The sequence below is a fragment of the Ursus americanus genome, chromosome 4 (assembly GCF_024610735.1).
Source record: "Ursus americanus isolate L20-20 chromosome 4, mUrsAme1.1.p, whole genome shotgun sequence".
Lineage (NCBI taxonomy): Eukaryota > Metazoa > Chordata > Mammalia > Carnivora > Ursidae > Ursus > Ursus americanus.
Genome location: NC_142130.1, coordinates 9,653,084 through 9,677,849, shown reverse-complemented (window position 1 = coordinate 9,677,849; position 24,766 = coordinate 9,653,084). Strand labels below are relative to the sequence as shown.

General features: G+C 39.4%; 1 protein-coding gene and 1 pseudogene across 2 annotated transcripts; both read left to right on the top strand.

Moving 5' to 3' along the window:
* The first annotated feature begins 156 nt into the window (after nucleotides 1-156).
* On the top strand, nucleotides 157-4,127 carry RPL22L1 (ribosomal protein L22 like 1). 2 transcript variants are annotated; one of them, XM_045788637.2, is made up of 4 exons: nucleotides 157-296; nucleotides 1,858-1,950; nucleotides 2,116-2,237; nucleotides 3,864-4,127. In XM_045788637.2, the coding sequence occupies exons 1-4, from the start codon at nucleotides 288-290 to the stop codon at nucleotides 4,006-4,008; spliced, it is 369 nt and encodes a 122-aa protein (XP_045644593.2). In that variant the 5' UTR covers nucleotides 157-287; the 3' UTR covers nucleotides 4,009-4,127. The 2 variants fall into 2 exon arrangements, with proteins under 2 accessions (XP_045644593.2, XP_045644594.2); XM_045788638.2 differs by having other exon boundaries at nucleotides 216-296; nucleotides 1,861-1,950.
* Nucleotides 4,128-12,457: 8,330 nt separating this feature from the next.
* On the top strand, nucleotides 12,458-24,003 carry LOC148110204 (proteasome subunit alpha type-1 pseudogene; annotated as a pseudogene).
* Nucleotides 24,004-24,766: the final 763 nt, after the last annotated feature.

The window sequence follows — 24,766 nt, the reverse complement described above, 5'->3', positions numbered from 1 at the left end:
CTCGCGTAACTGCGGAGACCTTTGTAGTCAACGGACGAACGTCGTCATTGGCGGAAAACCCTGAATCATTTTACTACGGCCGCTAGCCGGCACGCCCAGGAAACCGGACTGCATCCGAAGCCTATGCTCCCCTGATCACGCCCCGGTTTCCTGGGTTACTGGCCTCCCCACGCTCTCTTCCGGGAGGTGGGGAGCGTACGCTCTCGGCGCGTGACGCAGCACGTTTTGGTATAACTACGGGACGCGCGACGGTAGCTTTCTCTTTGATCGCCAGACCGCCTCTCAAGATGGCGCCGGTGAGTGAGTGTGGGATTTTGGTGGGACCGTGTTACCCCAATGCAGATGAGTTTTGCATCTGGCCAGTTGGGGATCTCTCATTTAAGATAAAGGGAGGGTAGAAGTGGAGACTGGGTCAGGAACACAAGCACGATGTTAAGGTTCTGAGTTGGTTTTTCGAGACACCTGGCGACTGCCATGCGGTCTGGTGGAGTTCGAGGTGGGCCCGGAGTTGGCTTAGGATGGGTGGCTGTGGCCCCGCAAGGAAGGAGGAGGCGCAGCGATGAACCGTGCTAATGGGACAGCGTTGGGCCATTTCTTTTCGATCTCGCTTCTGGTAATGCCGATGCTAGCCTGTTCGTTTGCGCCAGGGAGGAGATGGGGTAATCGGACCGGTCTGATGGCCTTGTCGGAGCGGAGGGAGCTCCGGGGCTACGGAAGTTTCAGAGAACTTTAGAAAAGTTGGGGAAGAAGTTTCTTTATTACCTCATGAAGTTTTTAAAGGTAAAAGTAAAGACTCGCAGATGTAAAAGCGTGCACCAAAGATTTTATGTTTTAATTAACAAGAGGGTAAGATATTTAAACCAGTCCAAAGAGCATTTGAAAAGAGAGGTATATGTCAACAATTTACCAGTCCTAAGTTTTGGATATTTGGGGGGGGGGTACAAATTACTCGGCTATCTAAAAGCAACCTGGCATTAGTACTTGGTGTCCTTTTGGGTGGGTCTGATTTGGAGATGGCATCCTCTGATAAATATGGATTTGTCGGTTTTCAGCATATTGTCTGAATGTAATTGATGGTAGGTACAGCAGCATTTTACTTGGATAGGCCGATTATGTTTATTAGTCTAAGTTTTGGGTATGGAAAACTAAAGTTACATATGTTTGTTTGTTTTTTTAATTGAAAAGTCCTTACAGGACTAAAGGTCTCCCTCACCACAACAACATAAGGATTTAATTCTCTAGACTAGAGTAGATAGAATGTCCTGTTCTGGCATTTAAGTGAGTTTGGGCAAGGTGGTATATACTAGTTGTGTCCCATAGGGCCTGGCCTATAGTAAACAGTACCTGGTAATTTAAAATTGAATGTCAGTGGTCTGGAAAACATTAAAAGCCCATAAAATTTCACTTGATAATTGGAACAGAGTGGGCTTGAGAGGTTCAAACCAGCCCTGGGCGGGTTTCGTTTTTAATTTACAGTAAAAAGTTGATTGATCCTTGCATTAATCTTTTCCAGTTAAATACAGGATTTTTTGGAATTTTCTGATGAAGGGAACTAATAGTGGCTTGTCATGTGCTTTGAGCTTTCTTGAGTGTTGCACTTTTGAGACACTTGGGTGGCGAGAGGGGAAAATTTCTGTTGGATTTTACAAAATCTTGGTTGAAACCAAGTTAAGGATTGTACCCCTGAGAAAAAGGGTATATACAATAGATACGAAGCAATTTTTTAGCACTTTGCACCATTTCATACATATATAAAACATCATAGTACATTGTACATCTTTGGGATGCTACAAACTTTAAAGTTTTGTATATAAAGTGAGTAAATTAAATAGTCGTAATTATGTTGACTGTCTGTAGCAGAAAGACAAGAAGCCTAAGAAGTCAACCTGGAAGTTTAATTTGGACCTTACTCATCCAGTAGAAGATGGAATTTTTGATTCTGGAAATTTTGTGAGTATCACGCTCCTCAGCTTGTTTTTATCATTGTAATAGAGTTCTTAAAGATTTAAGTATGTAATATTTGATTTTAACCTAAGCTCTATTCCTAGGGTACCTTCCCTAGTGAATATCTAGGGTTTTCTTCCCTAGTTTTGCGTGTTTTCTGTTTTAAAATAGGAACAGTTTCTACGGGAGAAGGTTAAAGTCAATGGAAAAACTGGAAATCTGGGGAATGTTGTTCACATTGAACGCTTCAAGAATAAAATCACAGTTGTTTCTGAGAAACAGTTCTCTAAAAGGTTGGTATATGTTTCCCATAACACTTCAGTGAAATTATGGTAATTGTGAGAATACATAAGCTTGTATTTTCTCTTCATAGGCAGGAATAGATGTGTTGATAAGGTCAGGGATATACAAACAAGTGTTTTGAACTTACTAATGGCCTGTGTGAATGGAAAATATGTTCAGTAACTGGGCCAGTTACCTGGGCTAGTTGTCAGTAAGCGTAATTCATTGTTGTAATATAGACAAGTTATAAACAGGGCTCCTATCCAGTGTATGGTAATCCCTGAAACCCAAATTATATATAAACTTCAACAGTGTTAGATGTTTTAATATTATAATACATTGCAAGAAACATGTTTAATGTGTAACATGAAAGTAATGTCCCAAATTAAGTAATATAAATGTTTTCTTAGATGTGTGGTTTTTAAGGTTTTGGTGGTTTATTTAGTAGAGGCAGCCAGTCAAAGGTAAAGTCTAACATTTTGCCAGTTTTAGTTCGTTTAATTTACTCAACATGTTAAGTACTTACATGGCAGCACTCTTGTAGGACTGGATAGCCAAGCAGACAAGTACCTACCACTAAGGAGCTTAAATTCTAGTGGAAAGGGACGATGAAATATTAAGTAGTTGATAAGTGCTGTGTGAATGCATAAGGAGGATTTCAGGGTTAATATTTTTAGATAAGGTGTTCAAGGAAATCTCATTGAGATGAAGTTTTGGAATGAGACATGGAAATTAGGGAATTCATGGTTGTGGCTGAAAAAGACTGATGGTGGAAGCTGAAGAACCTGCTGTGAGAATAGGTGAGCCGGTTGTGGCTTGGACTAAAGTAGCAGTGCGTGTTAGCTGTGGTTATGAATTCATCACTAGGGATTTGGGGATGAAAGATAATGTTCTCAAGGATCTTAATGACATGCACATAATTATTACATCCTGTAATGGCTGTGTTGAAGGTAGGGATAGTACATAAGAATTTGCAGAGGAGCTGAGATTGCTCAGTGTTGCCTCTGGATGAAGTATTCCTAGCAGAGGGAAAAGCACTAAGAAAGGACAGGGAAACTCAAGGACTGCTTGATATTTCAGAATTGCTGTAAAGTGGAAGTGGAAGAGAATGGCTGGAGTGATGAAATTAGACCATGTTGAAAGCTTTTTATAAGGACTGAGCCATATGTTAGTTGCAGGTGTGTCAATAATCTTGAACTTGTAAATGGGTTCAGTCCTGTTGATAGGTTTCCTTTTGTTGATCATGGGACTGAGGTTAGGGAGGTTGATACTGGTGAAAGGAATGTTGACATTTTAGAACATAATACATTAAAGGAATGAAATTACATATTAAAAGGTAATCTGGTTATGGCAGTAAAACTGAAGAGGAAGCCACTATTCTTTTTAGCTTCAACTTAAAGGATGTTAATTTTAGGGAGGTGGGGAAATAGGGTCTGTAGGGTATCGACTGATTGTAATCGGGGTTGAGCAGCTACCTTAATTCTTAGATCCCCAGCAACCTTGAACAATGTTGGATACAAATGAAATAGTTTGAAGGGAACATTAAAAATGACTACAACTGCATATCTTTCATATAATAAGCCTTTGCATAGTAGATAATTGTATTTCTTAATGACATTCGTGTCTTTATTTTAAAGGTATTTGAAATATCTCACCAAGAAATACCTTAAGAAGAACAATCTTCGTGATTGGCTTCGTGTGGTGGCATCTGACAAGGAGACTTACGAACTTCGTTATTTCCAGATTAGTCAAGATGAAGATGGATCTGAGTCTGAAGACTAGGTGAAGCTGCCCTTTACAGGGTTTTGCTTGTTAATAAAACAAATGAAGCATGTGAAAGAAAGAAACATCTAGAAATGGGCTTTTAGTTTATTGGTGAATAAAAAGCATTATACTCTGTATGTTAAGCTTCTGCCTCTTATTTTATTTAAGTATATGCCATTTACGTGATTCTGGGCTTTCCTTTGATAGTTTTTGTAAGCAATACTTAAATAGCCTATAGCTAGTAGAATTTTTTCAGGATTTCTGAAATGTATTCCTTTTATGGGTGTCTTCAAGTTAAAGTATGTAGTGTTGTATAGGAAATAATGAAGCACAGTATTGTGTGTAACTTCATATAGTGAAATATTTAAAATTCTCTTGATAGTCTTAAACATTTTTACAGTTTGTAAATGCAATTCTTAGTGCCTGGAATAGTTCGTACACATACGTGCTCCTATTGAGTCGCTCCTGCCCTCTGCTTCAGAGAGTGTTGACTCCTAGTTAGCATAAAAGCTCTATGGGTGAGCATGGTACCGCTCTAAACTAGTGTTTAATTGCCTACTAGACATCTCCAACCAGATGCCTTGTAGGCACTAGAAACTCAAAACCTTCAAATAACTCTTGATATCTTACCTACCAAATCTGCTTATGTGTTCCTCGTCTGAGAAATAATTCACTCAGCCAGTTGGAATCTCATCTCCTTTCTCAAGCCTCCTCCCTGGTAATTCTAGAAGTGATGGTCATCTGTTGCTTAGTTCTCAGTGGATGGACCCTTCACCCCAAATTAAAGGCCTTTGAAAAAATAGAATGGTTTGGCAAAATCCAGATTGCAAGAGATAAGAGAATAACGGGAGGGAAGTACTGGAGCCGTTATCAGTTTTCTTGGTTTTCCAGTGGTCCCAAGTAATGTGTCTTTTTCTACTTTCAACCTGAAAGTGGTGTCAGCACCTCAGGTACTTGGGCCCTGATAGCAGTAGAAACAAAATAATGTCTAGACTGTTACAGCCTAATGTACAGATTTACATAATTGGTTTGGGGAGTGTTGGGAATAATTTCATCAAGAGTGTCAGTTATTGATAATTGAATCTTGATTATTAAGAACTCGTTTAAGTGCTCCCCGACATTATTGTACTGCTCTAGTGCAGCAACTCCTTTGTTCTTTCCCAGACAGTTGCAATAAGCTCTTAACTGCCCTGTTTGAATAGTTCATGTTTTCTAGATAGTTACCAAAATCCTGCAGATTTTTTGTTGAGCACTGTGGGTACAATGGAGTAAAAACAGCCTACTCTCTAGTATGGTTAGGGAAGCAGTGACCAAGTAATGCCATACAAGCTTTCTAAAAGGAATTCGATCTACTCAAGGTAACAGAGGCTGACCTACAACAGACAACAGGCATAGTAGTAACTGGGTAAGGGGTGTTTGGGTAGAACGGCATAGGTAAAGTTGTCAGCACATGGAGAATCTGGTTGGTATAGAGTATATCTGGAATAGAGTTGTGGTTATGAGGAAAATTTGGCAAGGTAAGGGGGAAGCCAGCCCATGCAGGACAGAAAAACATGTTTTAATCTTCAGAGCAATAGGAAGTTACTGAATATTAAGTGAACAGTAATGATCCAATGAGATGTGCATTTTGGAAAAGATCTATGACTGCATTGTGGAAAATGACTTTCAGAAGGGTCATAGGAGATACAAGGAGACAGGAAGGTATATGGCAGTATCCTGTGGCTATGGTAGGTAGCTTTGGGGTGTTTGAGGAGATGGGGAGAAGTGGACAGATTTTAAGAGATTTCAGAGGATAAAATCTGGGACTTAGTGATTGATATTGATGGTAGGGAGAAGTGTTGAGGGTGACATAATTGACTAGAAGATTGCATTTGCTGAGTTTGGTCACAATAGGAGAAGGAGGAGTAGGGGGAAAGTTCATTTTAGGCCATGCTGAATTTGAGGTCCACAAGATGTCCTTTTGAGGAAGAGTCTAAGTGAAGATGTCCACTAGTCGTCTGTGCATAGGTGGTAATAAACAGTTGGGAGGGGTGAAATTGCCTGTGGGGAGGTAGAGTGAGGATTAAGTATTGCAGACACCAAATACCTCCATTCCTCCCCTGGAGAGATCCTTCCAAGTGATCTGGTTGTGTTGTTCAGATGTTTAAAATTATCCTTCAAAGTTAATTTAACAATGTGTGCTCAGGCCTGTGTACACTAGGCCTTTAAGGAGTTGGCAGGTTAGTTGAGACAAGCAAATTTACTTACAATTTATTGAAAGCCAGCTGCATAATGCAATATCACAAATAGAAACACTTGTCCTTGTGAAGCTTATACTCCAGTGGAGGAAGACAGACAGTAAAGTAAAATGTATGGAACATGGTGAATATGAGAAAAATAAAGGAGATAGGGAATGTAAGGAGGAAGGTGTGTTGCACTTGTAAATAGGGTCAGGAAAGGCGTTACCAAGAAGGGCTCAGTGCGTAGAGACCTAAAGAAGCTAGTGGATACAGCTAGATACCTATGGGAGAAGCGTCCAGGCAGGCAGAGAGACTAGCAGAACAAAAGGCCCTGAGTCAAGGGTGCCTCTGGTATATTCAAGAAAGAATAAGGAAATCTCTGATCTGAGCTCTGAATGTGTGGTAGAGAGGAGAAGGAGGCGAAATTAGAAAGGTGAAGGGTATGTGTGTGTACTTGGTGGTGGGTGGGGTGGTGGAGGATGGAGTGTATGAGTTCCATTAAGCCAAAATGTAGCAGCTTGAAACAGTCAGCTTACTGTTTCTGAGGTACAAGAACCTGTGAAGCAGCTCAGCTGGGTGGGTCTGATTGAGGATTTCATGAAATTGCAGTCAGGCTGTGAGCCTTGGCTGCAGTCATGCAAAAGTTAACAAACTACTGCTTGTTTTTGTAAATAAAGTTTTATTGGAACTGCAGTCCTGAACATTATTTTTCATGTTGTGTAAAATGGCAGAGTTGCATAGTTGCAATAGGGACCGTAGGACCTCTAAGACCTAAACTTTACTGTCTGGCTCTTTAAGAAAATCTTTCCTTTGAGCTTGACTGGAGCTAAACGATCTACTTCCAAGCTCCTTCACAAGGCTGTTGGTAGAATATCGTTTCTTGCCAGGTGCATTCTGCAAGGAGCTGCTCATGACATAGCAGCTGGTTTTTCCTGGCGTGAGTGGTCCAAGCCAGGAGGAGAAAACAACCAAGATGGAGGCTCCAGTGTCTATAACCTAATCTCAGAAGTATTGTGCCATTGCTTCTCCTTTATGCTGTTGAGCACACAGACCAAACTTGGACGAGTGAGAAGGGTTTGCACAAGAGTTTGAACACCAGGAGGTGGGGATCTATCCAAGGCCATCTTGGAGGCTGGCTACTACAAGGGATATCAAGTAGGGAGAGCTGGCAGGCCATTTGCTTCAGCTATTTTCCTGAGTACAATGAGGAACTACTAGTAGACTTGAGCTGAGAAGTGTAACTTGACATATTTTAAATGAATGATTGTAGCAGAGTATTTTGTTAGTCTATGATAACAAGTTACAGGAATTAAGAGAATCTCAGACTGAGCATTCTGTCAGGTGACTTCACAGTTTGAAAGCTGTGAAGAATAAAGTCATTCTGAAAGGCTGGAAGATTCTCAGATTTTCTTTACCTTGCAGCATCTCTATATGAACTGAAAAGTTATTTTTAACTTTATTGGATTTTGTTTTTTAATTGGTATATATTCTTCCATTCAAATTCTGCTACATATATTTGTATCCATAAATAATATATAACACTGTTTTGCGTCATTTTATAATTTACAAAATGGTCCCAAACTATATCCTTCTGAATTTATTTCACGCACTGAGCACAATTGCTTATGAGATTTGTGTTGATACATACAAATCTGATCAGTTTTTTTTTATTTCTGTGTGGTTTTCCATTGTATGAACATTTACATTTCCTGTGATTACCAACAGTACTTGAATTTATTTCCACTATTTTTATTTGTGTTTTTTTCTGTTTATGCTTTTCCCTTCCTGCCCTTACTTAGGGGGAAAGGGAGTATCATGTTTTCTTTCTTCTTTTTTTTAACGGTTAACCTGTATCTCCCATCCCCTACCTGCTGGCCCTCCACACATATAACCTCTGGCAACCACCAATCTGTTCTTCATATCTATGGTCTTGGTGAATATATATATATAAATATGAATATATATGTGTATATATGAATGTATATATGTATATGTATGTCTATATATGTATGAATGAATGTATATATGTGTGAATGAATGTATATATGTATATATTCCACATATAAGGGAGATCATATACTGTTTTGTCTTTCTGGGACTTATTTCCTTTAGGATATTGCCCTCAAGGTCCAACCTTATCAAAAGTGGCAAGATTTCTTTTTTATGGCTGAATAATATTCCATTGTATGTGTGTATCACAATGTCTTTATCCATCGATGGACATTTAGGTTGTTTCTGTATCTTGGCTATTGTAAGTAACGCTGCAATGAACGTGGTGGTGCATATATCCTTTTGACTTAGTGTTTTCATTTTCTTTGGGTAAATACCCAGAAGTGGTATTGCTGGATCATATAGTATTTTTAATTTTTTGAGGACTGTCCTTACTCTTGTCCATAGTGGCTGCACCAGTTTACAGTCTTACCAATAATGCATGAGGGTTCCCTTTTCTCCCTATCTTCACCAACACTTGTTATTTCTAGTCTTTCTCATAACAGTCATCTTAATAGGTATGAGGTGATATCTCATTGTGGTTTTGATTTGCATTTCCATGATGATTAATAATGTAGAGCATCTGTTCATGTCCTTGTTGGCCATTTGTATATCTTCTTCGGAAAAATGTCTATTCAGATCTTCTGCCCATTTTTTAATTGGATTTTTTTTATTGAATTGTGTGAGTTCGTTATATATTTTAGAAATTTACCTCTTATTAGATATATGATTTGCATATATTTTCTCCCTTTCAGTATGTTGCCTTTTCTTTTGTTGTTCATTTTATCCATAGGCTTCTGTTTGTTTCTCTAAATTTCAGTGTCTAAAAAATAAGGACTCTTAAGCATACCTATTCTACCATTATCACACCTATACCAAATGAACAATATTTTCTTATATTATTCAATGTCCAATCAATGCTAAATTTCCTCATATACCTCATAACTTTTAAATTGTGCAAATTAAGGTTGTAATAAGGTCCAAGAGTGGCAATGAAATGATGTCTCTAAAGCCTCCTTGAACCTAGAGATTTTGACTCTCTCTGTCTCTCTCTCCGTATCCCCATACTCCCCAATTTATTTGTTGATCAAACTGAGTCATTTGTTCTGTAGAATTTTCTGCAATCTGAATTTCCATGACACACATACCTCCAGTCCCAGTGGTGTCATATAACATATTCCTCTGTCCACTGTGTTTCCTGTGACTTGCTAGTTAGATCTAGAAGCTTGATCAAATATTAGATTCAAGTTTGATTTTTTTTTTTTTTTTGGCTACAATACTTACAGCTGTCATTGTGTACATCTGTTAAGAGTAATATAATGTTTGCTTTCCTCTTTTGTCATATTAGCACCGCTGATGACCACTGCCTACATTCATCATTTCCCTAGGGGTTGTCAAGTGGGGAAACTCTTAATTCTATCATTCTTTTTTCATTTATTGGCTGGAATATACCTAAAAGAGGTCCTTTCCCTTATCAGCCCCAAGGTACAGTTCCTTCCTATAAGGAAGATAGGATAAGTACTTACTTATTTTCCATTATGTAATAATTTTTCAAGTTAAAATATTTGATATGTTTTATCTGTTGTAATTACTTTTATTGATACTCAAATGGTCCCATATTTGACCAATGGGAGCCTCTTCAATTTGGCTCCTGAGTCCTGTGACGTAACCTCATTAACGTTTTATTGCTTGGTTTCTGGTATGATAAGATGTTCTAGCTCTTCCAAATTTCCTTCCCCAGATCTGGAGTCACCCATTTCTCCAAGGAGCTCTGGATCCTGTTCTAGGTGCTAGGCATGTTCATTGCTACTGTGTTGTTCATTGTTTCTCAGCCTTTTCAGTGGACAGAGCAAGGAAATACATGTTTGTTTTTCAAAATACTTAAGAAATTTATATTGATACTTCCAATTCAAATTTAGCACAGCAGAGTTTTTTTTTATCTCATCTCTTGTATCATCCTGTTTCCTTTCTCCATGCTGAAAATTTCAATGACACCAACACAAGTACGTACTTGCTTTACCTTAGAATATGCACATAGTAGTTCCCCAAAAGTAATACAGTGTTACTACCTATAATATAATTACTTTGCAATTAAGATTGTTTTGTAGCTCTTTTTGTCCTTACGGTATATCCCACTAGGAATGAACAAAGTCCTATGTTTGAAAGCTACTGGGAATGATTCATCTCTCTCTGGTTTTGGTACAAACTTGTTATACAGGTTCATTTGTTCCATTTTACTTTGGATTTTTAAAAGTTTACTTAAAATCTTTTTGCATTTTAATTAATGCAAATTAATTTAATTCTGTAAAATATTTACAAGGTTCCAAAGTCCAAAACAAAGTATGTTTACAGCAGTCTAGCGCCTCGTATTAGTCTCCTTCATTCCATGTCCTCCCTCCCTCTGCACATAGCCATTGACAAAGAAATTTATGGTTTATCCATCCATTTTTTAAAGGTATATACCGTTATTTAAATGATACCTTACTGTATATTACCCTTTTTCACTTAATAACATCCTGGAGCCAGTCACTTCTTTGTGGATATAACATAGTTTACTCAATCAGTTCCCTACTGATGGGCATTTGAGTTCTTTCCAACCTTTTGCTATAATTAGTGCTTCAGTGAAAGCCTCCTGCACATGCCTTTTCTTATGTTTGCTGTTAAATCTTTGGAATGGATTTGTAGAAGTGAGATTCCTAGGTCAAGAGATAAATGAATGTGTAATTTCAATATGGATTGCCAAGTTCCCCATCGCCACCCCCACTATCCTTCCTACCAGCAAAGTATGAAAATGTCCATTTTCCTGTCGACTTACCAACAGATTATAGTGTCCATTTTGAGTTTTTAATCTATCTTGATAGGTGAGATGTGGTTTTCAGGGTAGTTTAAATTTGCATTTCTCTTAGGAGTGAGAATGAGTGCCATCTCATAAGTAAAGGACCATCTGCATTTCTTTTCCTGTGGGCCGTCCGCTGATATTTGTTCAACATACACGGGATTCTTGGTCTTTTTATTCTTTATTTTTAGAAGCTCCCTCTATGGTAAGGCTATGAAACCCTCGTCTGTGATGCGTGTTGCACATTTTCTGTTCAGTTTGTCACTTGTCTTTTCCCCGTATTTATGGTGTTTGTTTTGTCTTGCTGCTTTAGAGCCATCATTTTTATGTAATTAAATCTATTAATCTTTTCCTCGTCACTTCAGGATTTTGAGGCACGGCTGGAAAAGTTTTCCCCATTTCTAGGTTTTGGAAGACTTCATGTTTTCTTCCAGTGCTTATCTGGTTTCACTTTTACAATTTAAGTCCACCTTCTATTTTGAATTTATCCTGGTTTACAGTTAGTCAAGTAAATCCAATTTGCATTTCTTTTTCCCATGTAGTTGCCCACTTACACCATGACCCCTGATTAAAAAGTACTAAGGAAGTTCTAACTAGCACTGATTTTCCTACTTGTCTGGAAATCCTTGTTTGGTTATGCTGAGGTGGTTGCAGTGTCTACGTTGACAGCTTCAGTGTGCCCGCTCTTCTACAAGCTGGATGATTTAAATGCCAGAAGGGCCACTTTTAAATTATATGTTACCGTTTATAAAGGCCTTTCTCTTCTTTTTTGATCTGTCAGCAGCCCTGGGAGGCAGAATATGATCTTCCCCACTTCGCGTATGAGGAAACGAGTCTCAGATGAACTGGCTTGCCCAGGATCACAGCATGCCATCCACCTCTCAGTCCTAGGCCAGTGCTTCTCCTGGACTGGGGCTGAGGCACTTGGTCGCTGCACAAGGCCACCGTCAGGCATAGGACAGTGGAGGAGCACTAATCTGGATGTGGAGACTCTGCCCTAGCTGCCTCCTGGCCCTGTAACCTTGGGTAGAGCTCTCTGCAACCTCAGTTTCCTCATCTGTATATAAAGAAGTGGTTGCAGATAGGCCATCGTTTATCAGTTTGGTAACCTTGCCTCCTTTTGATAAACAGAAACTTCGTGTTGCCCTGCCCAGTTCTGATTGCCCTCTCCATGATATGACTGATGCATAAATATGCACACCAACCAAGGTTTTTTGGGATTTCTATTCCAAAACACACCTAAGTAAGGTTCTTCTTAAATTTCCCAAATATAAACTTACAGCGTTAAATATGTTTTGTTTTTTTTTTAAAGACATGCATGCTCCTTGAGAGTAGCATGTGCCCCCTCCCCAGCTTGATGTGGTACTCTCTAAAGTTTTTCCCTGCTCTAGGTTTCTGTGATTCAAAAAACCGGACTGGGAATCAGGGATCTACTATCTCAGTTACGATTGATTGGATATGGTTTCCCCCAAGGGAGGGATCTATTTTTTTTTTAAGATTTTATTTATTTATTTATTTATTTGTCAGCGCAAATGGGGAGCGGCAGACAGAGCAGGCAGAGGGAGAAGCCGCAGGCTCCCCCTGAGCAAGGAGCCCAATGTGGGACTCAATCCCAGGACTCTGGGTTCATGACGTGAGCTGAAGACAGATACTTAATTGACTGAGCCATCCAGGCATCCCAGGATCTATTAACGTACCAATGCTCTTTCCCTATGTCTCTGAGGCAGGATGGTGAATTACACAGATCCCAGGCATGTCATAATTGTGTGGCCATTGATATCTGCTCTGCTGAGCCCTGTGCTAAGAGCTTAGGGTTGACTTAGATAAGCTCTCTGTACTTCAGGAGCCTGCAGTTCTAATGGGGGAAGCAAACATAGGAACAAACAACCTTAGGTAAGTGTGGTTAGTGCCATGATAGAGACATAACAAGGTGCTTTGGAAGCACCTATACCATGAGGTGTGGGAAAGGGAATCCAGAAAAGCCTTCTGGAGGATGTGGCTGACCCTGAGCTGTCTTTAAGGAAGAATAGGAATTAATGGAACAAGGGGGTGGTGCCAGTGGTTACTGCTCACTGGGGGCCTTCTCTTTTAGAATCTTTATGTCCTACATCTCATTTAATCTCTACAGCCATCCTGCAAGTTAGCTACACTTCCCTTTCACAAATCAGAAAAGCAAGGGCTGAGAGTGCTAAACACCCATGGTCACACAGCTAGTAAGTTCCAAATTGAACCCTCAGCCCAGGCCTGTTTGACTTCAACGCTCATGCTCTGTACATGGCTCAGTGTAAAAATGTTTCTACACTTCTCTCTGCGGGGTAATCCTTTCTCCCAGTGATGCACATTCAACTGGCTCCATTCAGCTTCTTGGGAGAACCAAGCCCCCCCCCACCTGAGACCCACAAATTGGCTTGATAGAGGTTGTCTGGCAAACATGTTTGTTGTAATAAAATCACTCATGGGAGCTGGCCCACTGCTTAGACGGAACAGCAGGGAAGATTCCTTATTTCATCACCCCTATACTTTTCATTTAGGCACGAAACAAGCTTTTACAGTGGGACTTTTTCTCTCCCTTTTCAGCTGAGGCCCCACACTAAAGGTGCCAAATATGCCCACTTTCCAAAGTGAGGTGTTTACAATCTCTGCTGAGCTTACAAGAGAGCTGCTCAGGTTCCAGTTTTGTAAGCCTTCGTTCACTACCTACTTGCAAGACATACAAGAAGTTGAAGACTCCTGGATGTTTGACTCACCCTTGAGACATTAAGGCCAAAGGCAGGGGCTGGAGCAGTTTACCTACAATGGCAGAGGGATGAGAGGTGTGTTTCCACAAATGCAGGGATAAACGAGTATTTCTTCTGGAACAGATGTGGTGCATAGGGAAAGACCAGGCCTGGGTCAAGTTTTTGTCCATCTAAGAGAGCTACTTGGAAGAGAGATGGGTCCTCAAATGAAAAGAATCTGTGTAGAATGGGCCACGGCTCCAGGTAGTAAGTGAAAAGTCTAGGAAAATGCATTGCCCAGGTCACAACTGTTGCAGCTAAGGATTCGACGTGATAAACCTTTGAGAAATTCAGAAATGTATCCTTCAAGAGAAAGAAAAAGCCTTAAACTTCTTGTCCAGAGAGCCACACCACCAAACGATAGCTCTTAAGTCAGAACTTTTCTGCTCCTTCCTTTTTTCTGTGCCCCCACTGCATTTCCAGCCCAACCCTGGAGGACCCAAAGCAGCTACTGAAGTTGGGAGAGGGGTACACTTGGAACCCTCGGGCACACACCTATTTCTCTTTGCCCAAGCTGCAACACAGGTGTGCTGACACTTTGACAGAATTTTTGGTTTACTTGTTTTCTTTCCTCACCAGACTGTGAATACTTCGAGGTCAACTTGATCTAAGTGTGCATTTCTGGGTAAACTCCTTAAACTGCAAAATGAGCCCAAGTCAACTAATTAACATGGCTTTTTATTCGTAAATGTGGAAGGATCAGCCAAGGATCACCCAAAATGAATAAAACAAACAACATCACAGAAAAACAAATGGGATGACCAAATTGAAACAACTGACCCAGAAATGGAAATACAAGTTTTCCTCAGCCTAAGGAAACTTGAATCCCTGCACTGCAAGGGCCAGATGTAATCCAGGCAGGATGTTCATATGGAAAAGCTCGTACTTAGACACATCCTGAAGAAATTTCAGAACTCCAAAGGATAAAGAGAAAATCCTAAAAGCCTCCAGAGGAAAACAAAACAAAGCAGTTTACCTACAAAGAAATGATCTTGAATGGGACGTACCCAGGGTTTCACTAAGTTTAGCAGCAGGAACATCTGGCTTTAATCTTAAACTGTATCCCTCATCAGCCACGAGAGTCCTTTGCTATTCCTGGGCTTCATGTCACGAAGAAACTACACCAGATAATTTCTGGGGTCCTTTTCAGCTCAGATCTGCTGCCGATTCTTGTTGCTGAACTCCAGAGCTAATCTTGCCATCGGAGTTTACCTGATGAATCCACCAAGCTGCTCCACTCCATAATTCTCCAATAGGCACAGCGGATTGTTGTACTGCTTTATGCTTTAAAGGAGCATGTGCCTTTGCTTTCTGAACCCATGCTGATTCACCAGTTCAGTCTTCATTCTCGAGAACAGAAACAGTAAAGTACAATACCCTGTAAATGGAAAACACGCAGTAAACGTCTGTTGGATTAATCTACCAACAAACTCGTGAACATCTGTAGTGCGTCTTGCACCCCACAACATCAAAGAACTCAGAGAAGACCAGATCTCCTCCCAGAGTTGATCGGACTGTGTGAAACCGGACTCTAGTTCCATGCGAATGTCATGGGTGGTCCAACAACAACAGAACGCATGGGGGAATACTCAGTTAAGCAAAATTAAACAACATTTCCTCACTTAGGGCCTTTTCAGGTGTTTGTGAGCCTCTATGCGTAGGTTTACAAAGTTGTACAGTGTTTCCTCAACATACTGCATGATAGAACATTTTTACTTACCAACTCAAGAAGTGTGTTCTCTAGGTCTATCTAGTGGCTTCCAAAAAATGCAGTGGATGGAGAACATGTTAAATCACACCAGGAGGATATAATCAATTAGCCATATCCAGAATGTGAGAAATTCTACAAGGTAAATGACCAGTTTCTTCCACAACAAAGAAGTAGCATTAACCAAAGGGGATGGGGCTGTTGCAGAATAAAGAGACTTAAGAGAAAAATCAACCAAATGTAAGGTGTAGACCTGTTTGGATTATGATTCAAACAAATCAAATGTAAATGGATATTTTTGAGACCGCAAAGAAAATTGAACATGAACTGGGCATTAAAAAATGTAAGCATTAAGCATTTAAAAATTTAATTATTGTTAACTTTATTGGATTTGATAGTGGTATTATGGTTATGTTTTCATCTGTGAAGAGTCAACCAAAATAAAAAGGTAAACTGAGGCAAGCTTCAATTACTAGTAATAGAGTTTATGGGGGGATAGCAGAGGAACTGCAATTTGGAAAACGTATGCTCTAGAGGGTACAGGTGAGTCTCTTCGGGGTGGACTGTATTTATGGGCAAGGAGTGCAAAGAGGGGGAGTCCAGCCAGAGTCCACACAGTAGGTTCATTGGCTTGAGGAGGGTGAGAGTTTCTTGGTGGATGTTCATTGGTCAGGAGAGAAGTGTTAGTCTTCTGTAAATCAGGCACTTACAGGAAATCAGTCTCTCTGTTCTTAAGTGTTGTTTTCCTGAGGGTGCATGTGTTAGATTCTCTATCTCATTTCCTCTGGTTCCATTTTAGGTTGCAGTTCTTTCACAAAAGATACATACTGAAATATTTACAGATAAAATGATAAAGTGTCTGGGATTTTCTTTTAAATAAATACTGGTAGTGCTTTTTGCTCAGTATGAGTTTTTGTTACCTGGATGCGTTAACTCCGTAAACATTTGTTGTCCTTTACACGTATGACTTGTGCATTTTCTGTATAAGTTCTACTTCAAAAATATTACAAAACATTTAATTTGTTGGATTTTTTAATTTACAAATAATATAAATAGATGGTTAAAAATTCAGTTCATACATAAAAGGGTCTTCTCCCTGACCCCTGCTGACTGGTTTCTTCTCTCTGAGGCAACAACTATTATCAGTATTCATCTGGAGGCAGTTTTATATATGTATAAATATGTGTGCCAGCATGTCTAGGAAAAAGAAATCCATGTCAGTATTCATAGATTTTCCAGCTTTTAATAGTTACATGGTATTTCATGGAGAGCGTCAGCACACTTTCTTTGACTTGTCACCCAGTGTGGACGTGAGGTGGCTTACAGCTTTTGTGACTCCACGCACTGCTTGCACGACTGTCCTTGCCTATAGATCTTAGTATTTCTGGGTTTTGTAATGTTAACAGATGTGGGCAAACTGTTCTGCACGACGTTTGCACTATCTAACCTCCGTTCCCACCCACCAGTATCTAGCAGAGTGCTCAAGTTTACAATATACTGATGCATAAACAGTAATGTCCTCAAGGGGGAGATCTTTCCAAAATAAATTGACCTTTGATTATAACAGTTCTTATTCAAATACCTTAAACAAGGGGCGCCTGGGTGGTTCAGTCATTAAGCGTCTGCCCTCGACTCAGGGTGTGATCCCAGCGTTCTGGGATCAAGCCCCACATCAGGCTCCTCTGCTAGGAGCCTCTTCTTCCTCTCCCACTCCCCCTGCTTGTGTTCCCTCTCTCGCTGGCTGTCTCTCTCTGTCAAATAAATAAATAAAAATCTTAAAAAAAAAAAAAACCTTAAACAAGGAAGATGTGGCGTATTTATATATAAAATCAATACTGAAAAATGTCAACTGAAGTACTTCCAGAATAAAAGGTTTTCTCTTCTAAATGGCGTGATAAATAAATATAGATTTCAGAAAATTAAAATCAGTAAGAAAACTGAATTATCCTTATTTAACGAGAAGGCTAAGGAGATAAACTGAAAATTTTGAGAGAGTGGCTTTTTTTACTTTGATGCCCTTTATCTCTGACCCTACCTTTAGTCCCTGGTTCCACCTCTGCTAGATCTTGCTGTTGTTTTAAAAATGCATGTGAGTTTGAGCCCCACCTTGGGTGTAGAAATTACTTTAAAAACATAAAATCTTTAAAAAAAAAAGAAAATAAAAATACACATAAACCTCATGGGGCCTGCTCTTTCTTGCTGACAGTGAAGTCTGTGTTTAGGTTCAGGCTCAGTTTTTAAGTGCTGAGCCCAGCCAGCAGCTAAGAAGGAACTTCCGGTATAGGGTTAGTTTGTGGTCATCTGGGAAAAACAGTGGAGCAAAGGCATCTGGTCCTTGGGGAGAAGTAAATGGCAGTGTAGGGAAAACTTTGTGACCTTTAGTGGCTCATGGGCTCCTTTAATGAGGATCTAAATCTCTCTCCGGAGATTTTGCACACAATTTTTAAGGGAGAAAAAAATTTTCTTTCTTCCCTTCTAGGTTCTTTAGCTAATCTAATACTTAAGTTGACATAGGACAGGTTAACAGGAGAAAAACAAATTTAATTCTGCATATACAGGAGCCCCATAAAAATATGAAACTGCAAGAAGTGACCAAAGCAGGAAGCTTGTAAGCCTTTTAGACAAGGAAACAATGAATTCGTGAAGAATTGACAAGGCAAAGGGGTTTGGGCTTAGGGTAGTAAATTAATACAGAAGTAGCAGGATTTGTTTGTGCGACTTCTCAGCCCTAAGTTCTGTCTCTGGTGGTAATGATCCCTTCTACCCGCCTGGTACAGTGAAGGTGACTTTCACATGGGGATTTTATTTCCTATTTTCAGGGAGACAGAGGAGGTTCTGATTATTCTTACACTGACTGTTTCCCAGGTAATTTTAATTTAAGATAATCTATGTGCCAAAGTGGCATATTTTGGAGTGGCATATTCTGCTCCCCTTCAAATTCTGAAGGCTTTATAGGCCCCTCAAACTCTTGGCCTAGAAGCCTTACAGAAGAATGTATATATATGATGAAATAGACTATGAAATATAAATATACTTATGTTTTTATATTTCAGAGTCCAAATCTAAGGAAAAAGCAGATCTTGCAAAAGCTATGACTATGTTACTTTTGGGTCCTTTCTGGCTTAAAAAAAAAAAAAAAAGCGAGAGAGAGGCACAGAAAAGCATCTGCTGTGTGTGTGTGCGTGCGTGTGTGTGCGTGTGTGTGTGTGTGTCCACACACGCTTTATAGTCTTACGAACACTCATGGAAATGTTCCTAGCTTCGTGAAGGGCTGTAATTGAGTATTTTCCCATTAGATGGAGCTATATCTTTGTTACAGGAGAATTTCATGAATTTTATAAAAAGAATGTTTTATAGATGAAGAGTTTTAAAGTGGAGCAGGAAAGAGATGCAAATTAAAATTGTTTTTGGAGTAGCCATGTTATTTCTAACTTTTAAAATAACTTGAGTTATGTTAAAATGGATGCGTTTGCACAGGTCTTTGTTTTTTACATGCTATTGATATAAAGCATATTTTAAAAACTTTGCTTTTTGTGACCCCCTTCAAAAAGGCCCAAACCAAACTTTTCTCCTAGAAGGATAGCTGTTAATAGTGTTTCAATTAGGATATTTCTAGATACAGGTCCTCAATCACTGTGTGTGTGATTCTGAAATCCAAAAACCAGATTTTGCAAATAAAAAAACCAAGAAATTCAGCTAAATTTGAATTCTTTCTAAAACACTGGATAACATTTCTAGTGTAAGGATGTTCAGTGAAATATTTGGATCTGTAATATACAAAAAGTTATTTGTCGTTTATCTGAAATTCACATTTAATTGGGCCTTCTGTATTTTGTTGTGCAACCCATTCCGAAAACCAAAGAGTTTTGTAACTTATTTATTGGGAAAATACAGCCTATACTGATGTGAGGCTATTTATGGTCTTTTCCTCACTCAGTGTGAATGTTTGTATGAATCACTGCAGAAATATTAACATGTTTGACTACGGATCCCGCTCCAGCTCCACTGGAAGTGTTGCAGGATATATGGTATTTGTGCCATGTTATCTTTTCAAACTTAGAAAAGTACTGAACTCCAAAATACAGTTGTCTCCAAGGCTTTTAGAAAAGAGATTATGAATCTATGGTATTTTTTTTTTTAGTAAATAAGAAAAATAACTATGTAAGAGGTCATTTTTGAAGGTACTATAAGAAATTTTAAAAATCCAAAATTAGTTCATTATAGGTAATATGACTAGAAGAAAACCTTTTAATTTCCTTTTGAAAAGTACGTCTTGGTCTTCTGATGTCTTTAAGAAAGTCAGAAAAAGAATGTAGAGGGCAGTGCGCCTACAACTCAAACTGCAGGGGCAGTGGAGAAGTCATTTAGTCCTTTCCGGACAAAACGAACTCACCTTAGCCTCTGGAAGAGGTGGTCATCTTTCCTTCAAACAAAACAGACCCTTTGGAAGGAGACTGCCTAACTTCCTTGGCATTATGTTCCAGAATGCTGTGATTTTGCTGCTTAGGAAATGCTCTCTAATCTGGCTTAAATTTGTCTGCTTTCAGTAGATATTTAATAGAATACCTGTTGATTTTCTTCTCAGATTTCTATTTCCGGCTTAAATAATCTCAGTTCCCTGTAAATTCTTCCATTATAACCATTTACCAAACTTTATTATTATGAGTAAACAATTAACCTAATCTTGTATAGATACAAGATTACACACACGCGCACACACACACACACACACACACACACACACGAATTATGCTACAGAGTACTGTCAGTGTTCATGATGTATTTACTAGGTCTGTTCCTGCTAGGTGTTTTTTACCACATCAGTTTCTTCTACTAACTTTGAAAATATGTTTTTGCTTAATTAATTACCCTGTGTTCCCTTTTTCTTTTACATATATGTATATACTGCATGCATCTTTATAAATACTGGAGGTTAAGAATGTGTGGCTTAGCATTCCTGAATCCACATTTCTGCAGGAGGCCACAGCCAGACTTGCACCAGAACCCTGTTTCGCAACCAGTATGACAAGGACGTCACTGTTCAGAGCCCTCAGGGCAGGATTCATCGAATTGAGTATGCAATGGAAGCTGTCAAACAAGGTTCAGCCACAGTTGGCCTGCAATCGAAAACCCGTGCAGTTTTAGTTGCACTGAAGAGAGCACAGTCAGAGCATGCAGCTCATCAGAAAAACAATTCTCCACCTTGACAACCATATTGGTACCTCAATTACAGGACTTACTGCTGATGCTAGACTGTTATGTAATGTTATGCGCCACGAGTGTTTGGATTCCAGATTTGTATTTGACAGACCTCTTCCTGTGTCTCGTCTTGTGTCTCTAATTGGAAGCAAGACCTAGATACCAACACGACAATATGGCTGGAGACCATATGGTGTTGGACTGCTTATTGCTGGTTATGATGATATGGGCCCCCACATTTCCCAAACCTGTGCATCTGTCAACTATTCCGACTGTAGAGCATGTCCATTGGAGCCCATTCTCGATCAGCTCATACTTGCTTGGAGAGACATATGTCTGGGTTTATGGAGTGCAATCTGAATGTAAACGTGGTTTGCGTGCCTTACAAGAGACACTTCCTAGAACAGGACCTAACTACAAAGAATGTTTCCACTGAAATTGTTGGTGAAGACCTGGAGATTACGATTTATGATGAGGAGGAATTCTCCATTCCTGGAAGGTCTTGGAGAAGGACACAGCCTGCTCAACCTGCTGACGAGCCTGCAGGAAAGGCTGGTGAACCAATCGAACATTAAGTCGTAAATCAGTCTATACGTGTTTTATCAAATCTGTAAGAACGCAGGAGCATGTACTGATGACAATAATCTATACTTCGAACCAAAAGATGCAGGGTGGTCTTATGGTATGTTTTAGAAATCAGTCCAGATGTGTTTTTCCCAAGCAGCTTGCCGGAAACCATATAATGGTGTGTATTTTTCTTTGAGATGATCTATATAATCATTTTCTAGAAAGTATAGTTATCTGTACCCATTATTTTATATGAAGAACATACTGTCTTTGTGGTTTTAAAGACAGCTGTGAAATAAAAGTGTTTCACCTGCCTGTAGGGGTAGAAAAAAGAATGTGTTGCTTAGTGTTACTCTGCATAAATGCTTGATGCCTAAAAATGATTTTTTTTCTTTTTATGTGACTCAGGTAGGGAGAACACTTCAAAGTTGGATTTGATCTTGAGATCATTTCCTTCGTTATTAAAACAAAGAGACAAAGAAAAACATAATTCTGTGGCGGGTTTTCCCTGTCTTGCTTTATAAAAGTCATCCCTGGATCTGTCCTGTCTGGATTTTGATGTGGGTATTTCACACCCCTTTATGCGAGGGTTATACAGACATCTTTTGATTGTACAAGGAAATAGACATTGTATAGTAGTTTAGAATGAAGCTCTGGAGAGAACCTGGCTTTGTCCCCGGGGCCTCCCTCAGTGTAAACTGAGGGTAAGGAAGCCCATTACGAGGGCTTGTTGTGAGCACTTAGTGTGAACGTAACAGTAGAAAATAAAATCGTTATTCATAATTCCCCTTCACTTGATAAGGAAGGCTTCTCATTTGCTGGCGACTGGTATACAAGTAGGCAGGTCAGGTTGCAGGTGAGACACTGGAGGAAGGAAAGGCGGCAGCGGGCCAGGTGCTCTCTAGGGGATGAAGGCTGAAAACCACTGGAGGAGCCAGGGAGAGTCAGCTCTGATTTGGATGTTTGCAGCAGGGTGCTGAAAACATGTCATGGAAGACCTCTTTACTGTTTCTCCTTTGAGATCTTTAGTAGAGTGTATTAAAAAAAAAAAAAAAAAGTCTCCAAATGCTGGGAATGACTGTGTTTCTTGTGTAAAACAGGGCAGGGGCCTGAGTCCTAACTGGTGTGGGGAGAAGACAGAGTCAGCCTGTAAAGGATGAGTGGCAGCCTATATCTTCATGATAAAGGAAAACACTTAGGGCACTGCCTGGCAGGTCCCGGGGTCTAAAAACCCTTCTGCACCCATTGTCTGGGAGAGAAGAAGGTGTTTTGTAACAGGGAACAACAGCGGACATTTATGACATTCGAACAGAGTTGTATCTGCAAAGGTCTGTGCTATGGCAATTAGAGACGAAGTAGCTGGCCATTAGCAGTCTAATAATTAAAGAAGACATTGTTTCTTAGAGTCTGAGACTTGAACAATTGGACACAGAAAGACTATGAATTGACACATAACATAACAAAATGCAATGTTTGAGTGAGGACTCAGTGTACCGTGTGATCTGGTTCCACGAGGGCACAGAGAGGTAGCCGCGGATGACACTGAACTAGGCTATGAGAATCCAAGAATCTAGACGGGACCGAGGCTTCCCGAAGTAATTTCTCCAATCGCTTCTGATTCAGTTTCTTCTGAGTTGAGAACAGTTTGGGGGTAATACAGTTTTATTTATACATTATTTATATAATACTCTTTCTGTTTTGGCCTTCATTTAAATGTTTATTAACTTTATCACAAGTCATTTTTAGTGTGCGATTGGTTCTTCTTAATTAAGTTTTTATTAAATCCTTAGAAAAGACACTTAGGTACCTACCCTAGATAGACACAAGATTCCATTCATGGCCATGTTTCTGAATCCTGGAAGGTAGAGTAGGTAAGTAGCTATCCTTAAGAAAATCTGTCTCAGTAAACTCATTTCTTCATCGTTGTGCCGTGTGCTTCTGAATTGCACTTGGTGTGTGTGTTCAGGATTTGTTCGCAGTATCCTTTCCCCAATTTCCCCCAAAGTAATAAGCATTCTAAAAACAGTACAGTCTGGGAAAGCATAAAGAGAAAAGCGAAAATCACACTGACTCTCACCGCTCAGAAATAAAAACTTTATGGCCCACCATGTTTCACTTCGAGTTTTGGGAATTAGGGTGATGAGCTCCACAAAGAACATCTCTGGAAATCACAGGTTGGACCTTAGCCAAGATTGGGGTATGTATGTCCTTTAAAAATTCTTGAAATTCACAGGAGAAATATTCAGGTTTTTTCAATTGTTCCTTAAATATCCTAGGCTCTAAGTACGTGGAACTGCAGAAATGAACATTTGATGTATTAAAATCGTCTCTAACCAATTACTTCTTTGCTTAATTTGTTTAACTACCAAACTAGAAATATATTAATTGCTCGAGGTGTTCTAGCATAGCCGATACATGTGTGTGAAGGAGCAACAAGGAAAGCATCCATTCTCTCCCTTATTATCATAGAAAAAGGGCACTTCTTTCCTCCTGTTACTATTATATACCTTTTATTGCAAGTGCATCATATGTTATCATGTCTTAACCTCTTTACATGTTGTCTGTGCTGCCTTTCTGATTTTACTCGAAGGAATGCGATGGAAATAAATGAAGAATAATTTTGAATATTCAGGACTTGGTATCTTAATTATTATTACTATCTCTCTCATGCCGTAGTAGTTTAAAAATTATTAAATTCTACAAGCAAGGTCAGAAACACAGCCTGCTAGGGCATCTGTATACATGTCTGCTTTAGGGTGTTTGGCATAATATTTTGGTAATACAGGAGGGCTCGCCTAGAAAGATGTTCAGTGACAGCAAGGTTTTCTGGGGCTGTGTTTAACCCCCTCTAGTGGAGAGAAGAGGTGTAGGGAAAAATCTCCAAATATTTTGATTAGCCTGTGAAATTTATCTAATTAGATGATTCTCTCTGAGCACATTAGACTTGCTAATTAGTCTTCACTTAGTTAAGCAAGAGAAAGCTGGCCACTATTAAAAAAAAAACCTCTCATTCCCTACACACATAAACTAAATCGTCTTTATAGAGATATTTAGAAATTAACTGAAATGTCATTAGCATATTTCATTTCTCAGTCAAACCAAACAGGACAGATCCCCGATATAGAAAACACAGCTACCTCATCTTTAGAAAACTTAAAAAAAAATCTATCTTTGGCCAGATTTCTCCTCAAATCACTATTTTAGGACAAAATCTTACCATTTCTAGTAACAGTCACTTTCACCAAAGAGGGAAAAAAAAAATCTGTGATCCTTGCTGGTGCTGTGTTTAAGAAGAAAAATGTGTCTTATTAAAGCTTCTTCAGCTGGCATTTGTCATGAATCGATGGACATCTGTTCAGCTTGGGCAGTGTGGAGCTCAAACCACGTTCGTTCTCTTAGCATTCTGAGGGGCTCTGTGCATTCGCTGGATGCCAAAGATAACATCTAGATCAGCAATTTCTCATAAATCATTGGAACATGG